At 37.0% G+C, this 17098-nt stretch overlaps 1 protein-coding gene across 2 annotated transcripts in view; it reads left to right on the top strand.

The window, feature by feature from the left end:
• The window catches only part of sema3h (sema domain, immunoglobulin domain (Ig), short basic domain, secreted, (semaphorin) 3H), a 28004-nt gene extending 11178 nt beyond the window's left edge, over nt 1-16826 (top strand). Inside the window, exons 8-17 of one of the 2 annotated variants that reach the window (XM_052094204.1) lie at nt 1013-1127; nt 6549-6618; nt 8045-8189; nt 10149-10368; nt 10482-10570; nt 11326-11367; nt 11719-11873; nt 12145-12206; nt 12526-12668; nt 14284-16826. In XM_052094204.1, coding sequence (XP_051950164.1) covers nt 1013-1127; nt 6549-6618; nt 8045-8189; nt 10149-10368; nt 10482-10570; nt 11326-11367; nt 11719-11873; nt 12145-12206; nt 12526-12668; nt 14284-14718 — 1476 coding nt within the window. In that variant the 3' untranslated portion in view covers nt 14719-16826. Of the gene's footprint in view, nt 1-1012; nt 1128-6548; nt 6619-8044; nt 8190-10148; nt 10369-10481; nt 10571-11325; nt 11368-11715; nt 11874-12144; nt 12207-12525; nt 12669-14283 lie in introns of both variants that reach the window. The other variant, XM_052094203.1, reaches the window with a different exon arrangement.
• The last annotated feature ends 272 nt before the right edge of the window (nt 16827-17098 follow it).

Raw genomic sequence — 17098 nt, 5'->3', positions numbered from 1 at the left:
TATTGAGTTATTGTTATATGAGGGGCTTTCTCAGCAAATATTTGTATATGCGATTAATCACGATTAATTAATCGGGACACCATGTAATTAATTCGATAAAAAATGCTAATCGATTGACAGCCCTAGTTTGTATATATTTGAAAATACTTTAAATATATTGATGATAATCTATATAGTCTATATAGACTATAATATATTCTTATATTCAACAACTTCAAAAGCAGTAGTTTTATGTTTGCCCAATGTTTTTATTTAAATTACGCCATTCACAATGCTTCATGGAATTGCAGTTAATTTCCTCATGAAAGATGTTAACGCTGAAGTACTGTATGTAACTTTTTCAGTGTGAAAGTACTTTCTTCTATACCATCTTAAAAGTGCTATAAGTGATTTTAGCATTTGTGGAATTTCAGCAAGCTGAGACTTTGAATTAGCCACGCCTCCTCTTTCCAAAACACTCCAAAGATTCTAAATGAGCTTAATTGACCAACAACAGAGCAAAAGTGGTTGTCAGAAACCACAGTAGCAAAATAGCACCCTCAACTGATAACTGTTATGAACAGCATGGTGTAAAATTGGCATTAAGCCTCAATAATTAGCTGTAACTACAATACGAAGAGAACGCGCAAAATGATTGATGGGCAGAAAGCATTTGAGCCCACGGCCCACTGAAAAAATTTTGTGAAGAATTTTATAAAATCCCTATGTAAAAAATCTATTGGAAAATACTTCTGGAACCAGGATGGCTAAAAAAATTGTATGCTCTATACAATGGTACTGTTGCTCTTTATACCATGGTACTTTGATATAGATTGGTACAGAATGATTACATATTCATTACCATGGTATTTAAATGGTACTCGGGATTCTTGAATATTCATATTACCATGGTACCATGTTTAAACAAACTTCTTTTTAAGATAAGAGGAAAGGGTAATATGGTACTATTTCTCTTTTTCTCTCTTTCTCTTGTTCTCCCTCTATCACTCTCTTTGTTTCTGTCTCTTTATAGAATGATATTGGTGGACAGCGTAGTTTGGTAAATAAATGGAGCACTTTTCAGAAAGCTCGTATTGTTTGCTCTGTACCAGGACCTGACGGAATTCAGACACACTTCGATAAATTGCGTGAGTAATACACACACCTTTAGATACATATAAACTTGGGGTAAAAAAAAAAAAAATGTATTAAATATTTACTGATTGATATTAAAGAGAGTTGTTTGTAAATGTATGTCTAATATTTTGGGATAGCCTTGTAATAAAAATAAATAGAGAGAATATACACAGTTGATTTTGTGTGTGTGTGTGTGTCATATGCCTAATCTTCCCTGATTTATGAAACATAGTTTATCACTCACACACCACAAACAGACACACATTCACAGACAGAAATCGGTTTCTTATCAATCACTTTGTGTAAGCAAAGTCCTTGTATAGAATAAACAATTCTTCAATCCTCAATTTGACCCAAGCCAGTTTTACCTTTGTCATGTAATCTCACCAAGAGTTCTGCCTGCCTACCTATTGCACTGTTTGCTACATATATTCTATCTTTAAGATATACTGTCCCACATGCATACTTAAAAAAAAAAATACAGACATTCAAATATTAATCTCAGTTGTCGTAAACACTATACCACACACACACACACACATTCATAACAATAACCCGAAATCAAGAATGACTTGTATATCTGACTGAAAAATTATCAAATCTAAAAAATAGTTCTGAGCAGAACCAGACTTTTTCCTCTCCTAAAAACACATTTCACTAAATTCAACAGCGCCATGGCAATTTTTACAGACAAACGTTTATGTAACTAACTCTAACATTGCCAATTTTGTTCATGTGTTAGAGAGTCTGTTTACTTCTTGGCCTTTTAAAGTATTTAGAACTTGCAAAACAGCCTTTTCCAGATTGGCTAACACATTTATGTTTATTGACTTCATAATGTCTATTTAAATATTTTATTCTGCTTTTAATTCAAATATGCAACTAATTTTATCTTTACTTTCCACCCATGGTGGTAATCTACAAGAATTCTCTTCTATGTGACATTTACATTGTGCTTCATGGCCCATAAACCAGTACATCTCCCATAATCATTCTGTGCATCAGGGGCCCTCATGTTGCCATGGTTATGGTGGGTTAGACTGCACTGCAGACAATGAATCTAAATCGGGAATAATGAGTTTATTGATTATATAAAGAATCTTTCATAAACTGACTCTCAAATATGAGTAAAAATAAGGTGAGTTCAAGTGAGAGTTGGAAGGTTAAAATGATATGCTTTATGTTCTTAATGTAACTATAATAAAGCTTGATTACATCTTAAAAGAAAAATCTAGATTCTCGAATCTACAGCATACATCCTGGTCTAGTGTCAGTGAGTTTAGATATTGTCCATATTTGTGTGGGTGGGTGATTCTGCCTGTTTTGACTTGAGTTGAAGCTGAGTAGAACTTCTGTTGCTTATGATTTTCTGAGGATTTTTGGATTTTAAATATTGTTTAGTTTATTTCCTGTTGAAGTTTATTTAGAGATTTGTTTTGTAATAGTTTGTCCATTAGTCACAACCATGTGTTTGTGAGTGATTTTGTGTATGTATGCATGTATATGCAGTATAGATACACTTACTGGGCACTTTATTTGGAACATTATACTAATACTGGATAGGGCCTCCCTTTGATCTCAAAACAGCCTCAATTATTTGTGGCATGGACTCCACAGAAGATTCTGGTCCATGTTGACATGATTGCATCACGCAATTTCTGCAGATTGTCAACTGCACATTCATGCTGCGAATCTCCCAATCTACCACAACTCAAAGGTGTTCTACTGGATTCAGATCCAGTGACCGGGAAGGCTACTGACGAACATTGAACTCATTGTCATGTTCATGAAACCAGTTTGAGATGACTTTTGCTTTGTGACATGGTAAATTATCATGCTGGAAGTAGCTATTAGAAGATGGGTAAATTGTGGCCATGAAGGGGTGCACATGGTCAACAACAATACTCAAATAGGCTGTGGCATTCAAGCAGTTGATTGGTATTAACAGGCCCAAAGTGTGCAAAGAAAACATTCATCACACCATTACACCACCACCACCAGCCTGGACTGTTGACACAAGGCAGGTTGGGTTCATGGATTCATACTGTTGGCACCATATTCTGACCTATCAGCTGTGTGCCTCAGCAGAAATCAAGATTCATCAGACCAGGCTATGTTTTTCCAGGCTTTAACTGTCCAGTTTTGGTGAGCCTGTGACAACTGCTGCCTCAGCTTTCTGTTCTTGGCTGACAGAAGTGGAACCTGATGTGGTCTTCTGCTGTTGCTGCCCATCCGCTGGTTGGACGTGTTGTGGATTCTGAGATGCTATTCTGGTCACTACAATTGTACAGAGTGGTTATCTGAGTTACCGTAGACTTTGTCAGCTCAAGCCAGTCTGGCCTTTCTCCGTTGACCTCTCTGATCAAAAATGTGTTTCTGTCAGCAGAACTACCCCTCACTGTATGTTTTTTGTTTTTGTCACCATTCTGAGTAAATTCTATAGAATATTGCGCATGAAAATCCCAGGAGATCAGCAGTTTCATAAATACTCAAATCAGCCTGTGTGGCACCAATAATCATGCCACAGTCAAAATCACTGAGAATGTTTTTTTCCCCCATTCTGATGGTTGCTGTGAACATTAACTGAAGCTCCTATATCTGGAAGATGTTATGCATTGCACTGTTGCCACACTATTGGCTGATTAGTTAATCGCATGAATAAGTAGGTTTACAGGTGTTCCTATTAAAGTGCTCTGTGTATAAGCACCTGTATGTAAAGTGAATTCAGACAAAATGAGCTATTTAAGGTTAGAGTATATACTAAATACAATAGTACACTTTAAAAAAAAAAAATTTTAAACGCAACTGTACTTTTATTTTTAATTCTGCACAGATGTTTCTGTGCCATATTTTACGTCTTTTTAAAAAAATATTTTTTATTAAATTATTTAGTTAAAAGCTGCTGTTCATCACTATGGTATCATTGTATAAATCGAGAGCTTTGGGAAACTGAGCATTATGTTCACAGACTTTAAACTGTAGATAATTGGGAAAAGTTACACTTTACCAGACCCTTCTGAGTTTCTGTGTGTGCATTTTTACGACTCCGGTGGCACCCCCATCCTGTTTGCTCATAATCTACTGAGTAAATAACACAGGATGGAGATGAGGGAGGAAAGCGGAGAGCAGGACAGATGGAGGTAAGGATGGATAAGGACAGATATGGGCTGGATAGAGAAGTGTCAACAAGTACAGGGCAGACAAAACTATCTCTCCTCAAGGAGAACAAAAACTTTTTGTTTAGAGAAATTGACAAGTGAAAGGAGGAGAGAGAGGTTGGTGAAGAGAAAAGACTAGGTAGTGGTGAAAACAGTGAGACTGAAAAGAAGAGGAGAAAGAGGCAGGGAGGAGGTGGGTGGTAGAGAAATGAAGAATAACAATGAAATTGAGAGAAACAAAATGGGAGTGTAAAAGGAAAGAGAATGCTGAATTATGCAGAGACCATAAAATAAAAATAAACATTCATCAAGCATCAAATGTGAGTAAAATTGATTTGTTGGGTAAATAACATGTTACGCCAATAAAGCATTTTAAACAGCTTGTAATGTTATTAGGATCTGTATGCGGCATAGAATATCTGTCAGGACCCTCGTCAGAGTATGTATGCCTACTTCAATTAAAAGGTTTATAAATATTTTTTGCATTAAACCACCAAAACAAAAAAATCAATGGAAGATGCAGTTTCATGAGAGACAGAGATGCTTGATTGACATGATAAAAAAGCTAAATAATTTCACTGTCTTCGTGACAGGCATATTTTGTGTGCTGTGGGGTGTAAAGACGGTGTGGATATAATTTTATCATGCGGACTACCTGGGTTCGATTCCTGCTTCCACTCTTAATATTTCCTTTAATTCTACTTATAATAATAAATAAAAAATGTGTATAAAGGATGATTTTCTTGAAGTGGTTTGGTCCGGCGACAGTTGGGGAGTTTAGAGAAGGGTTTTATCCGAGTAAAATTAACCATGTTTTTACTATAGGGATTATTGTAGCAACTATTTTTTTTGGAGGAATCCATAGTTTTAATTAAATTAACCATGGTGTTACTACAATAATATGGTGTTAGTAAAGTAACCATGTTTAAGTTTGTGGTTACTATGATTTTACTGCTAAATATCATCGTGATATTATGGTTACTATAGTAAAATAATGGTTCATTTTTGTACTAAACGCATTGCAGTGATGCCCCTATACGGTTTGTTAGTATTTAATTAAGAGTGCAAATGGTATCTAACACTATTTGCACTTACTGCAAAGAAGATGCTTTTTATTGCTATTTATACTTGGGGTGTGTTCACATTTGTAGTTCAGTTCTCTTGGTCCAGACCAAAAAAATTAATTATACATGTAGCCTATTCCTGGTTCACTTAGCGTTCACACTGGCATTTTTAACACCAACCTAAAGATACAAAACAAAAGGCATAAGAATAAGGTCACAACCTGATTGGACAGCTTTATGCGTATATTTGGCAATGGAACTTGCCGAACATCCAAAACAACGCTGGCTGCTGGGCTAAATGTGCTCGTTGGACCCACATTCCCTCAACCGATCACTGAACGTTTTGAACACTTGAGCATTTTTGTGTGTTTTTTTTTCTCTCCAGTATATTGGAAATATCAGACCAAATGTTAACAAGGAACTTTACCTCCTCATTGCACCATATTTGCCCTCTGCTCATTTTGTTTTGCGGACACCGCTCTTACCGCTCTTACCGCTCTTTCTATGTTATCAAATCATGTGATTTTTAGGGTCGCATCTATTAACTTCACATCCGGTTATTGGTCCGTTTAGACATCTTTGGCTCATGCTGCGTTCATATATCAGTCGAACCGCACCAGAGTTCGTTTGGAAGCGGACGGAGTCCCACTATTTAGCGGGTCTCGGTCCGCTTGTTTGGTGCACACCAAGGTTCGGATGGCAGCGTTCACACAGAGCAATCGCTCTTGAGTTTGTTTTAATTGAACCAGACCTGCCAAACGTGAACACTAGAAATAGCATCTATCACTAATTGCACTTAGTGCAAATATTATCTATTGCTCTATTTAAATGTAATTTTTAACCTGATTTTAGGCCTTTTTAATTTTTTATTATTATTATTATTTTTTTAGAAAATGAGTAAAAGACAGAGCAGCTGTGTGAGTGTGTGTGTGTTTTATTTGGTAAGGTTTGATCCTATCTGACATGGCTGGAATGTATGAATGCAGAAATGAACTATTACCCCTTACACCACAAGTTCATCATGAAGATTTGGGTGTGTACGTGTATGTGCTTGTTTGTATTTTATGCTTGAGTTTTGGAACAGAAGTGAAATGACAGATATGTTGCATTGTATTTTGATTTGCATCAGAAAGAGAGTGTGACTAGATAAATATTATTTTTCGTGAGTGTAATATTCTAACCCTGTATGTTCATTTCTTTGTGCCCATAGAGGATGTTTTCATTCAGCATGTAAAGGACAAAAAGAACCCCCTCATCTATGGTCTCTTTACCACTACCAGGTGAATTTTACAAACTGACCTTAGATCTGATTTTAAACACTTAATTGACTCTGTTATGAATCAACCAACATTAATGAACCGAGGTACACTGTAACAAGTGTCAGATAACCTAGAAAATGTGCTTTATGTGGTAACATCGAAGTTATCTGGTATTATTCAAGATAAATATATTTCATATGACAGAATCAACCTTACTACTTTACATTACATAAAATTAATGACACCAGTGTCACAAAAACGAATAGCAAAAATAATGGCACTTTTAAAAAAGGGGTCCCCAAACATTTCTTCCATCTACCATCGGTAAGGAAAAAGATAGCCCCACCCCAAACACATGGCATTGGTTGAGCCACTGTTGCTCAGAATGCTCAAACAAACAGAGCAACATTTTGATAGTGCTACAGAGTCACATTGTTTTAACTTAAGAGAATCAGCCTAAAATTATTGGCCTACTTATAGTTGTATCTGCATACTAAGATGGGATATGACAAATGTTTTAACACCCCAAAAATGTCAAAATTCCCCTTTAATTGTCAGGTAGAAATAGCTCTTAACAGCTGTATGTTTACATTTTTTACCCTTTCTTATCTTTGTTATTCATGGTCTAAGATGACATAAATGATGCACCCATGATATATAAGTTGAACCCATTTGTGTGTTTGGGTTTGGGGCATGTTATGTAGGGTGGAGTGCACAGTGAAATATGGATTCAGAGAAAACAGAATGGATAGAGTGACAGTGTTATGGCTCTCTGTTGAGTTTTTCCACCAAGTGTGTTAAATCTCTCACATACTTGTAAAGACTGTAGCTTTCACAGGAGACCTCAATTCAATTCAGATCAGGTGACATTTTAAAAAACATAGCAGAGTCAGTGACTTACTGCCTACTGGCTTCAAATTGCCACCTTCATTTGGTCCACAAAGGTTTTACTACTTACTATATATTGCAGCTTGCTCATATATGTAAATATCTGTAGAAAGCTTGGTTTTAGTTGGATTTTAGCTTAGTAAAAAACATGTAGGTTTATTGAGAACTGGATATGGTGAATTCTCTTAAAAGCAATTTTTTTTTTCAATGGTAAATTACTTTCTTCTTTCCTAGCTTAATATACAGAAACAACTATAATTAAGCCATTCATACGTTTATTCCCTAAAAAAGTATAGACTATCACTACACTGCTTTGTTTAAGCATCCCAACCAGCCCGACATAGCAACTTTGTGACAAAGTCACTTTGAGGTGGGATTTTCTGTTTTTCGATCAATGGCAGATGGGAAAGTGTTCAATTCACCTTTCACTCATGATTCATTTTGTTACACTCTGATTTATTCTAATGCAGGTTGCTAGTTAGATAATATCTACATATTCGATCAGCCAATAATGAATGTTCTATTTGCGTTTGTATGTGTTGGTCAATTCTCCTTACAGCAATGTCCTGAATGGATCTGCTGTGTGTGTGTACCGGATGCAGGACATTATTCATGCTTTTAAAGGAAACTTTCTTCACAGTGAGGGACAACAGTACAAATGGACAGAGTATACAGGCAGAGTGCCCTATCCAAGGCCTGGCACAGTGAGTATTCCCACCCGAAATGATCACAACCCAAAACAAATAGTCATGTCCTTCAATGTAAATGTAAAGCTTTGCAGGTTAAATAGATCTTTCAGCTTTAAAACTGCAGAATGTCATTTCTGTCATTTTCTGGCACTAAATGAAATTTACATTTGTTTAAAGGAATATTCCTGTTCAATAGAAGTTTAGATCAATCGAAAGCATTTGTGGCATAATGTTGATTACCACAAAACTTTTCGACTCGCTTCTACTTTTCTGTAAAAAAAAGAAAGAAAGAAGCAAAAATCAAGGTTACAGTGAGGCACTTTCAATGGAAGTGAATTTTTTGAGAGTTTAAACACAGATATTGGAAGCTTATAGTATTATAAAAGCAATTATTTTTTGCGATTCTGTTGCAAAATTCTGCTGCACTAGTGGTTTAAAAATTATACTCTGCAGTTTTAAGAAGTATTCCAGTCAAACTTTGATGAACAAATTCATTGCAGATTTTATAATATTTTACTAGAACTAAAATATAGGGGGCTCTAAAATTATTTCAATAATTAGTGGTGCTTGCAAAGCATCACTATTGTAATCTCACATACTTATTATTTTTATTTTTATTATTTTTATATACGCATCGTACAAAATTTCGGCACCTAACTCGTCCCGCACCGTTTGGCGTAGACCCACGAATGAGGTGTCAAATCGAACGGCCTATTGATGACACGTGTGCTATGACTTTTATAAGCGATCGGGGCTATGGTATTTGCCCCAGGGGCAAAAAAGCGGCCGAAAAATCCCATAGACTTAACATTGCGACAAACTTTGACGCGTCACAGCTCCGATCGAGGATTTCACAGAAACGTGTGATTTGCCACATTTGAAGAGGCTGGCAGGCTCTGTAAGAGCATACCTCAATATGGGGTAAAAGTTGCACCCCTTGGGGGCAGGAGCTGCCCAAAAATGCCCTAATTGACTTATAATGGTGTAGGACGGCCCATGAAATGAAATGGCATAGGAATTTTGTATTGAACATAGCTCTGGATCACAGTGTCATAGAGACGAGGGGGCGGGCTCATTTGACTCAGACGACCAATCAGTCTCTCGGGATCATTGTGAAGCTATCAAGCCACGCCCTTGCAACAATTTAGGGCACCTTAGCAACAAGTCCCATACACTTCTAATGAAAAACATCAAAGGGATATCTCCGGATAGAAGTGTCATAGAAACACAAGGCTGGTCTCGTTTGACTCGGGGCAGGAAACCGCCAATCAAGAATCACCTCAACACTTCCTAGCCCCTCCCTAGCAACCATTATCGAGCACCTTAGCAACCAAAATCCATAGAGGGATATCTTCCATTCTGAATGTCACAGAGGCATGGGAGTTGGTTTATATCATTCATACTGACAAGCAGCCTTTGGAGTTTCATGATTGGCAGCTGCCAAGCCACTCCCTAGCAACTAAACAGAGTACCCTAGCAACCGTTTAGAAATAACTATATCTCTGCACCAGAAAATCAGAGAGACTTCTGGGTTGATTTATTTCAATCAGGATGGCAAGGACACTTGATAAGTATCACTATGGTAACTGCCTAGCAACCACATGGGGTTACCCTAGCAACAGAGTAACAAATCACATATCTCTGCATCAGAAAAAGGTAGAGACTTCCGGGTTGACTTATTTCAATCAGGATGGCAAGGAGACTTGATTAGTATCACTATGGTAACTGCCTAGCAACCAGATGGGGTTACCCTAGCAACCGAGTAACAAATCACATACCTCTGCATCAGAAAAATGTAGAGACTTCTGGGTTCATTTATTTATGACCATGATTTTTGTTCTTTTCAAGTTATAACATGCTGTTTGACGAGTTTTGCCACGGCAAGCACCACTCACATTTTCTTCAGGAAATGTACCTATCTAGTTTCCTGTTATTATTTGACAGTAATACAGAAATTACCCTGTCAACCTTCAGTGTCCCAGCAGCACTTACGGAGGTTTCCAATCCACAAGAGAATATCCTGATGATGTCATCTTCTTTAGCCGCACACATCCTTTAATGCAGCAGGTGGTACATCCTCTTGGGCGCCAACCATTGCTCATCAGAGTGGGAGTGCCTTATATGCTGACCCGCCTCCTTGTGGACAGAGTGGAGGCGGTAGATGGACAATATGATGTGTTGTTCATTGGCACAGGTTTGTTTCTATGTTTGTGGTCAATGTTTATTTTTTTTAGAATTATTTTTGGTGTTTGCAAAATGTTCTTTTTAGTTTGTAAATATTTATACATATATATGTGTTTTCACCAGACTCTGGCCTGGTGCTGAAAGTAATTCACCTCCCTAAAGCCAACGGACAGAATCAGGAGGTCACTCTCGAACAGCTTCAGGTGTTTAAGGTAATGATTTTGCAGATTTAAAGGGATAGTTCACCCAAAAATGATCATTCTCTCATCATTTAATCACCCTAATGCCATCCCAGATGTGTATGACTTTCTTTCTTCTGCTGAACACAAACAAAGATTTTTAGAATTATATTTCAGCTTTGTAGGTCCATACAATGAAATTGAATGGTGACCAGAACATCGAAGGTCCAAAAAGCATATAAAGGCAGCATAAAAGTAATCCATAAGACTCCAGTGGTTAAATCCATATCTTAAGAAGCAATATGATAAGTGTGGGTGAGAAACAGATCAATATTTAAGTCCTTTTTTTTACTTTAAATATCCACCTTTGACCAGCCCCAACCAATAAGTGGCTGAATGGGAAAGTGGAGATTTATAGTAAAAAAGGACTTAAATGTTGACCTGTTTTTCACCCGCACCTATTAAATCACTTCTGAAGATATAGATTTAACAACTGCTGTCATATGAATTACTTTTATTCTGCCTTTTATATGCTTTTTGGACCTTCAGTGTTCTGGTCACCATTCAATTTCATTGTATGGACCTACAAAGCTGAAATATTCTTCTAAAAATCTTCGTTTGTGTTCAGCAGAAGAAAGAAAGTCATACACATCGGGGAAGACATGAGGGTGAGTAAATGATTAGAGAATTTTCATTTTTGGGTCAACTATCCAGATTTGACAATACAGATTTATTTAGGTGACCTTGATTTTTTAACATTATCTTGTCATCTTCTTGTTAATCAACAGCACAAGTCACCGATCACTGCTATGACGCTGTCCAAGAAAAAGGTAAAATTTCTAACCATACACTCGTACAAACATACATGAATATATACATAAGTTAAACCAGCTCACTTTTATTATGCAAGCCATGCCATGTTGTCACCATGGCAATATGTGGCATGGGGAGAGATACTTAAAATAAAACTGTGAATTTTCACCCATTTTATTTCCCACAAAACACACTGAAAATCTACAACACAGTGCTGTTTTTCTGTAGCTGTATTGTGGATGTGGTTTAGATATTTGAGCTAATGACCCAGTTTTCCTGCTCATAAAACATCCTTTAGGAACATAAAAGCAGAAGTAAACAGGATTGCAGTCTGGCCCTTATCATAGTGTGTGTTTTGTCTCCAGCAGTGGTTATTTGCTGGATCTGCAGAAGGTGTGGTTCAGTTGGGTCTGTTCCACTGTGATCTGTATGGCCAGGCCTGCGCTGAGTGCTGTCTCGCTAGAGACCCATACTGCACTTGGGACGGGCACTCTTGCAGCCCATATTTGCCAACTGCACGCAGGTATCACACACATGCTCACACTTTCTCATACATTTTGAACCATTTTAATTTTACTTTAGTTTAATAAAGGCACACAAATATAATTGTACATTGCAAAATTTAAAATGGAATCAAGTATTTAAAGCCAGATTGTACTTACATTTATAGAAAACTCTGTTTAAATCATGCATCAAATCAGTTGTTTCCCATACATTAGTATTTTATGGTGAAAGTGCTGGTATTTGGGGTATCTAATATAAATCTGGTCTGAAACATTCCACCCCGTCTGCAGGAGAAACATTCGTCAGGTTAATGATGACGGCAACCCACTGAAGCAGTGTGTCAGACAGGGAGGTGAGATAAACAGACAACCAGACATATACAACCAATAAACATCTTACTTCAGTCATTTTTATATGAATTTGTATGTCTTTTTATGATTTCATCCATTGTTGTATTTAGATCTGGGTTGGTAACTCAAAGGTTGCATGAACTAGATACTAAAATGAAAGTCCAGCTCTATCATCTTTTAGCATCCTCACTTAACCACAGTTTGCTCTAGGGGGACCTGAGCAAAAGGATCTGTTAAAAGAAAATAACTGTACATTTTAATGTAATGTCACATATAGAAACACTTGTTGAAGCATTGCTTGTTTGTTTCTTTGTTAATTAGCTGGTCTTCAAGTGGAGGCAGTGGAGAAGATACTGGTTGTTGCGGTGGGTAACAGCACCTATCTGGAGTGTCTACCCAAATCTCACCATGCTACCGTCACCTGGTATAAAGACATAGGAGAAAACAGCCTGGAACAACAAAAGGTACACAAACATAAACAAATACACATTATAGTTCTGGGTGTCAGAGTTCAGTGCATTGGGTTGGTGTGAAATCAGTTTTTAAAACTCTGGTAGCAAACTGAATGTGAGTCTGCTTGTAAAATTACAGTTGTATGGTATGTTATGTTGCATTTGGATGTTGCATTTGTTCGCAGTTGGTATGAAAGCAATTTGTCCAAAATCACAGAAGTGAACTGCTATTCATGACCAATCATTTGGATCTTTGCATGCTCCCTGTTCTTAGAATAATTTTTAAAAGGTAGGGACAAAAGCATGAATGAAAATTAAAATATGCTCATCCTGCATTGTTTCCTAGCTACTAGGGCTGACAACTAAACAAGAATTTTTCTCTAAAATATTACCAAAATTCAAAATATATTCAAATTTCAAAGCCAATATTTCAGTTAGGGGGGAAAAAGCTACAAGACATCAGAAATCGCCAGATTTTAAAACATCATCTTAGTCCACAAGAGGACGCAACGAATAAATATAGAGCAAACAGCACCTTGTTATGCATTTTATAGCAAAAAAACATCCCTGGCTGTTAACAAAAGTACATAAAATGATTTGTATTCATTACAGTTGTATGATAGTGGTATTCTGCTGAACTTGGTTGAGAATCAGCATTTGCAGTTCAGTCAAACTTTGCCTTACCCCTGTAACAGCATATATCTAAATGGCTGTTCAAACAGGACGCTAGACAGAGTGCAACAGAATGAAACGGTGCATATATGGATCTTGAGACTTGCTTTTCGAAACTGAACTCCTTTTCCATAGACAGTGTTTTTTAAAACAAATTGCTTATTCTGCAAGACGCTGATAAGAGAGCAAGATGCATAAACCAAAGAACTCCATTGTCAGTACTTGGCACACATCTAAAATTGTAATGCATTTTCATCTTAAGATTTATTTGACAGCCTTACTAGCTACTGTGGTAAACAGCTACTGGTACTCAGATTGGCATTGGTACTCACTGGTTCAGTCCCAAAAGTACAATAAATAAAGAAACCAGCAGGGGAAGAGGGATACAATCAAACTCGGGTGTAGGGCAAGCAAATGTGAAATCAGCCCGAAGCCACATATACACTAAAATGTTTTTGTTTAATAACGCATCTTTTTCTATGTTTTGGCCTTCCGTCCACGCTGGAACAGCGTTCTTGACTGAGAAAATGTAGCTTTTAGAAAATGCTCTCCCAAGTGGATACATTTGTTGTCATGTGCCACAGTCATGTGGTCCTTTCAACACAAACATTCAAGATGGTGGCCCATATTGTAGTGGCATTGTTGTGCCTGCTGTTCACTGTGATAGCATTGTGAAAGATAAATGTTTCTTTGTACCAACTTCACATTGCATTCCGTCAAAGTCGACAGAAAGTTTACTCTGAATTGCTGTCTGGCGACAGAACACGAGTACAATTGCGTTTCAGTCCTTACATGGAACGGCAACTTTGCGCATGTGCAGTGAGGGGATTTAAGAGTTTTCATGTGCTTCAGTGTTGAAGAGCTTGAAAACGGAAGTGTTGACAGAGAGAACACAGCTTTCAAATGTATCTGGATTAATATGGATGTAGCCTAAGTTTTCCCCTCTTTCTTTCAGGTCATATCTGGAGACCAGCTGGTTATAATCGACAGGGGCATCCTAATTCCCAGGGCGCAGCTCAATCATGAAGGCGTTTATCACTGTCAACTAGAAGAGCATGGATTCCGCTGGACAGCTGTTACTATTCACTTAATTGTGTGGAGCCCCGCCCTGCACCCCACCCATGGCTCCACTCAGCCATGGTATCAGGATGTGATGGCACTGATTAACCACAGCAAACTGGAGCGACACTGCAAAGAACTCAGCCAACATCAGAACAACAAGGAATCAGGGAACCACAAGCATAACAAACAAGACCGAAAGAGAGGAGACCGAAGCAAACACAGAGGAGGAGGAGGAGGAGAGAGGGGGGGAGAGAAGGAAAAAGGGAGGGGGCGAAAGAACCGAAGCAGAATGCAGAGCTCTTCGCAGAGGGTGCCGAGGAGTGCATAGACACAGGGGTTTACATCAGCAGGTTCACCATATAAACACAACAAAAACATGCATTATACAATATATACACGGAATGTTGATTCACATTTTCAGTACTTGATATCCTGTTAGCACATTATCTTGATCATGAAGGACTATTGCTCACTAAGTCTCCAATGGGAAGGATTATCTGGAAGGGGTGGGGTCAAGAGAGGAATAACTAATTAATTCATTATTTGAGGACTGTGGTACGCAGATCTGACAAATCTTCCAAAGCTAGGGAGCATGTTGAAAAGTTCTTTGTTTTAAAAAGACTGCAGTGTTGATGGCACTTTTTTCTGTATTGCGCAGCATCTGCACTAAATACTGTATGTATTGCCATTGTGTTCTTATTTATCTGTCATGGTATTTATTTTTTTTGTGATATATTTTCTTGCATTTTATATGTGTAAAAATGTATAAGGTATTCTTTTGTTTAAATTTTTTTAATTTTTTTTTATAAGGTGTAAATCTCTCTCTCTGCCTTCATTAATGAAGCTTGCCTTTTCATTCATTCATTCAGCAGAAAGAACACTGGGTTTAGAGAGATTTAAATTCATCAAACACAAAATTATATATAGTGGCCCCAAAAAGCATTTGGATGCTTAAATGGATTGTTCACTTAAAAATTATTATTAAAATTATCTCATCATTTATTCACCCTTATGCCACCCCAGATGTGTGACTTGCTTTCCTCTGCAGAACACAAATGTAGTTTCAAAAGAATGTCTCAGATCTGTAGGTCCTCACAATGCATGTGAATGGTGACCAGAACTTTGAAGTGCCAGAAAGAACATAAAGGTAGCATAAAAGTAATCGATAAGACTCCAGTGGTTTAATCTATATCGTTAGAAGTTATATAATAAGTGTGGGTGAGAAACATATCAATTTAAAGTCCTTTTTTAATCTAAATCTCTACTCTCACTTTCAAAAAGTGAAAGTGGAGATTATTTAAAAAAAGGACATAAATATTAATCTGTTTATTAATTTGTGTTATACAGAAGAGTCACACACATCTGACATGGCATGAGGGTGAGTAAATTATGAGATAATTTTCCTTTTTGGGTGAACTATCCTTTTAAGTCACACTTCAAATGCTGTAACAAAAGATCAAACCAGGTTGGGTTTGCAAACAAATCTCACAACCAACTTCACATTTCTATGCTCTTATTCCAATTTATTTATGAATATACTGTATGAAGTCATACAGGTGTAGTTGTATTACCGTGTGACAACTTTAAAGTGTCCAAATACATTTTGTCTTAATTTTGAGCAATATGTCTATTGTTTTATAATTTCAAACCTAAAAAATTTTGTCTGAAAGGTGTGCTATTTTATTTATTTTTTTCTTCTTTTTAAATAAATGCCACTTGGTTTGATATTTTGTTATAAAATACAAATACATTCATACATTTTCAAGTGCCTAAAGTGTCCAAATACTTTTGAGGGCCATGGTTTGGTTCAATCTTTATTCTGTTCCTAATAGAGCAGCTCATAAAAAGGTAAAATCACAGTTCTATGATCCTGTATGATTACAAATAGGTGTTTCTCTGTGGAAGGATGGAGGCACAAAGGGTGTGTTTAACTGGACCAAAATGCAAGGGCATGCACGCTACATTCTCCTGCACATGAACACATGCCTGCCAAGAGGTTTGGCACCCACCTTAAAGTTCCTCCATTGAAAAAGGATGGAAAAAAGAAAGGTTATGAGTTTTAAAGTGCAGTACAAACAGAGAGGAAAAAAAAGAGAGAAAAATGTGGTCAGATCCGCACCACATGAGAGAGACAGAACCAGTGATCTTTGTGTGTGTGTGTGTGTGTGTGTGTTTTCAAGCTGCTCAAATGGCCTGCAACTGGTTAAATGAAACTCAAATGTTGTTAACAGTCATAAAAGGAACATTTAAAATGTTAAATAGATGATTCATACTTGTCTGTGTTTTACATATGAAGAGGCATATCCTGCCATCAATGATTTAAACCTTGTCAGTCATGTGCGCTACAGTTTTTTGCACTTCTGTTCTGCTTATAACTGTAAATCTGATTTTCATGAGTGGATTTGAACCTTGAATAAAGTGTTTTGGAAGGCTCTCATGAACAGAACTGAATATTGCACTCCCTTATGTATTACTTTGTTATAACGTCAGATTATTGAGTATAGCACTTAATGTAATACTACAAAAACTTGAATGCATTTGTTTTGTACAAGATTCTAACAGGAGATGAAATAACTAAAAGATGACTAATGGGAGAATGGTCATTTTTTTATCATAGTTGATTAGTTTCATACAAAATAAACACCACAGAAACCCTCTCACATGCACAAACACAGTAGATCATATACTCAATTAGGTTGAGTCTTTTC

Source organism: Xyrauchen texanus, chromosome 27, assembly GCF_025860055.1.
Source record: "Xyrauchen texanus isolate HMW12.3.18 chromosome 27, RBS_HiC_50CHRs, whole genome shotgun sequence".
In the NCBI taxonomy this organism is placed as follows: domain Eukaryota; kingdom Metazoa; phylum Chordata; class Actinopteri; order Cypriniformes; family Catostomidae; genus Xyrauchen; species Xyrauchen texanus.
The sequence above is the reverse complement of the archived record's forward strand: the minus strand, read 5'-3'. Positions and strand labels throughout refer to the sequence as shown.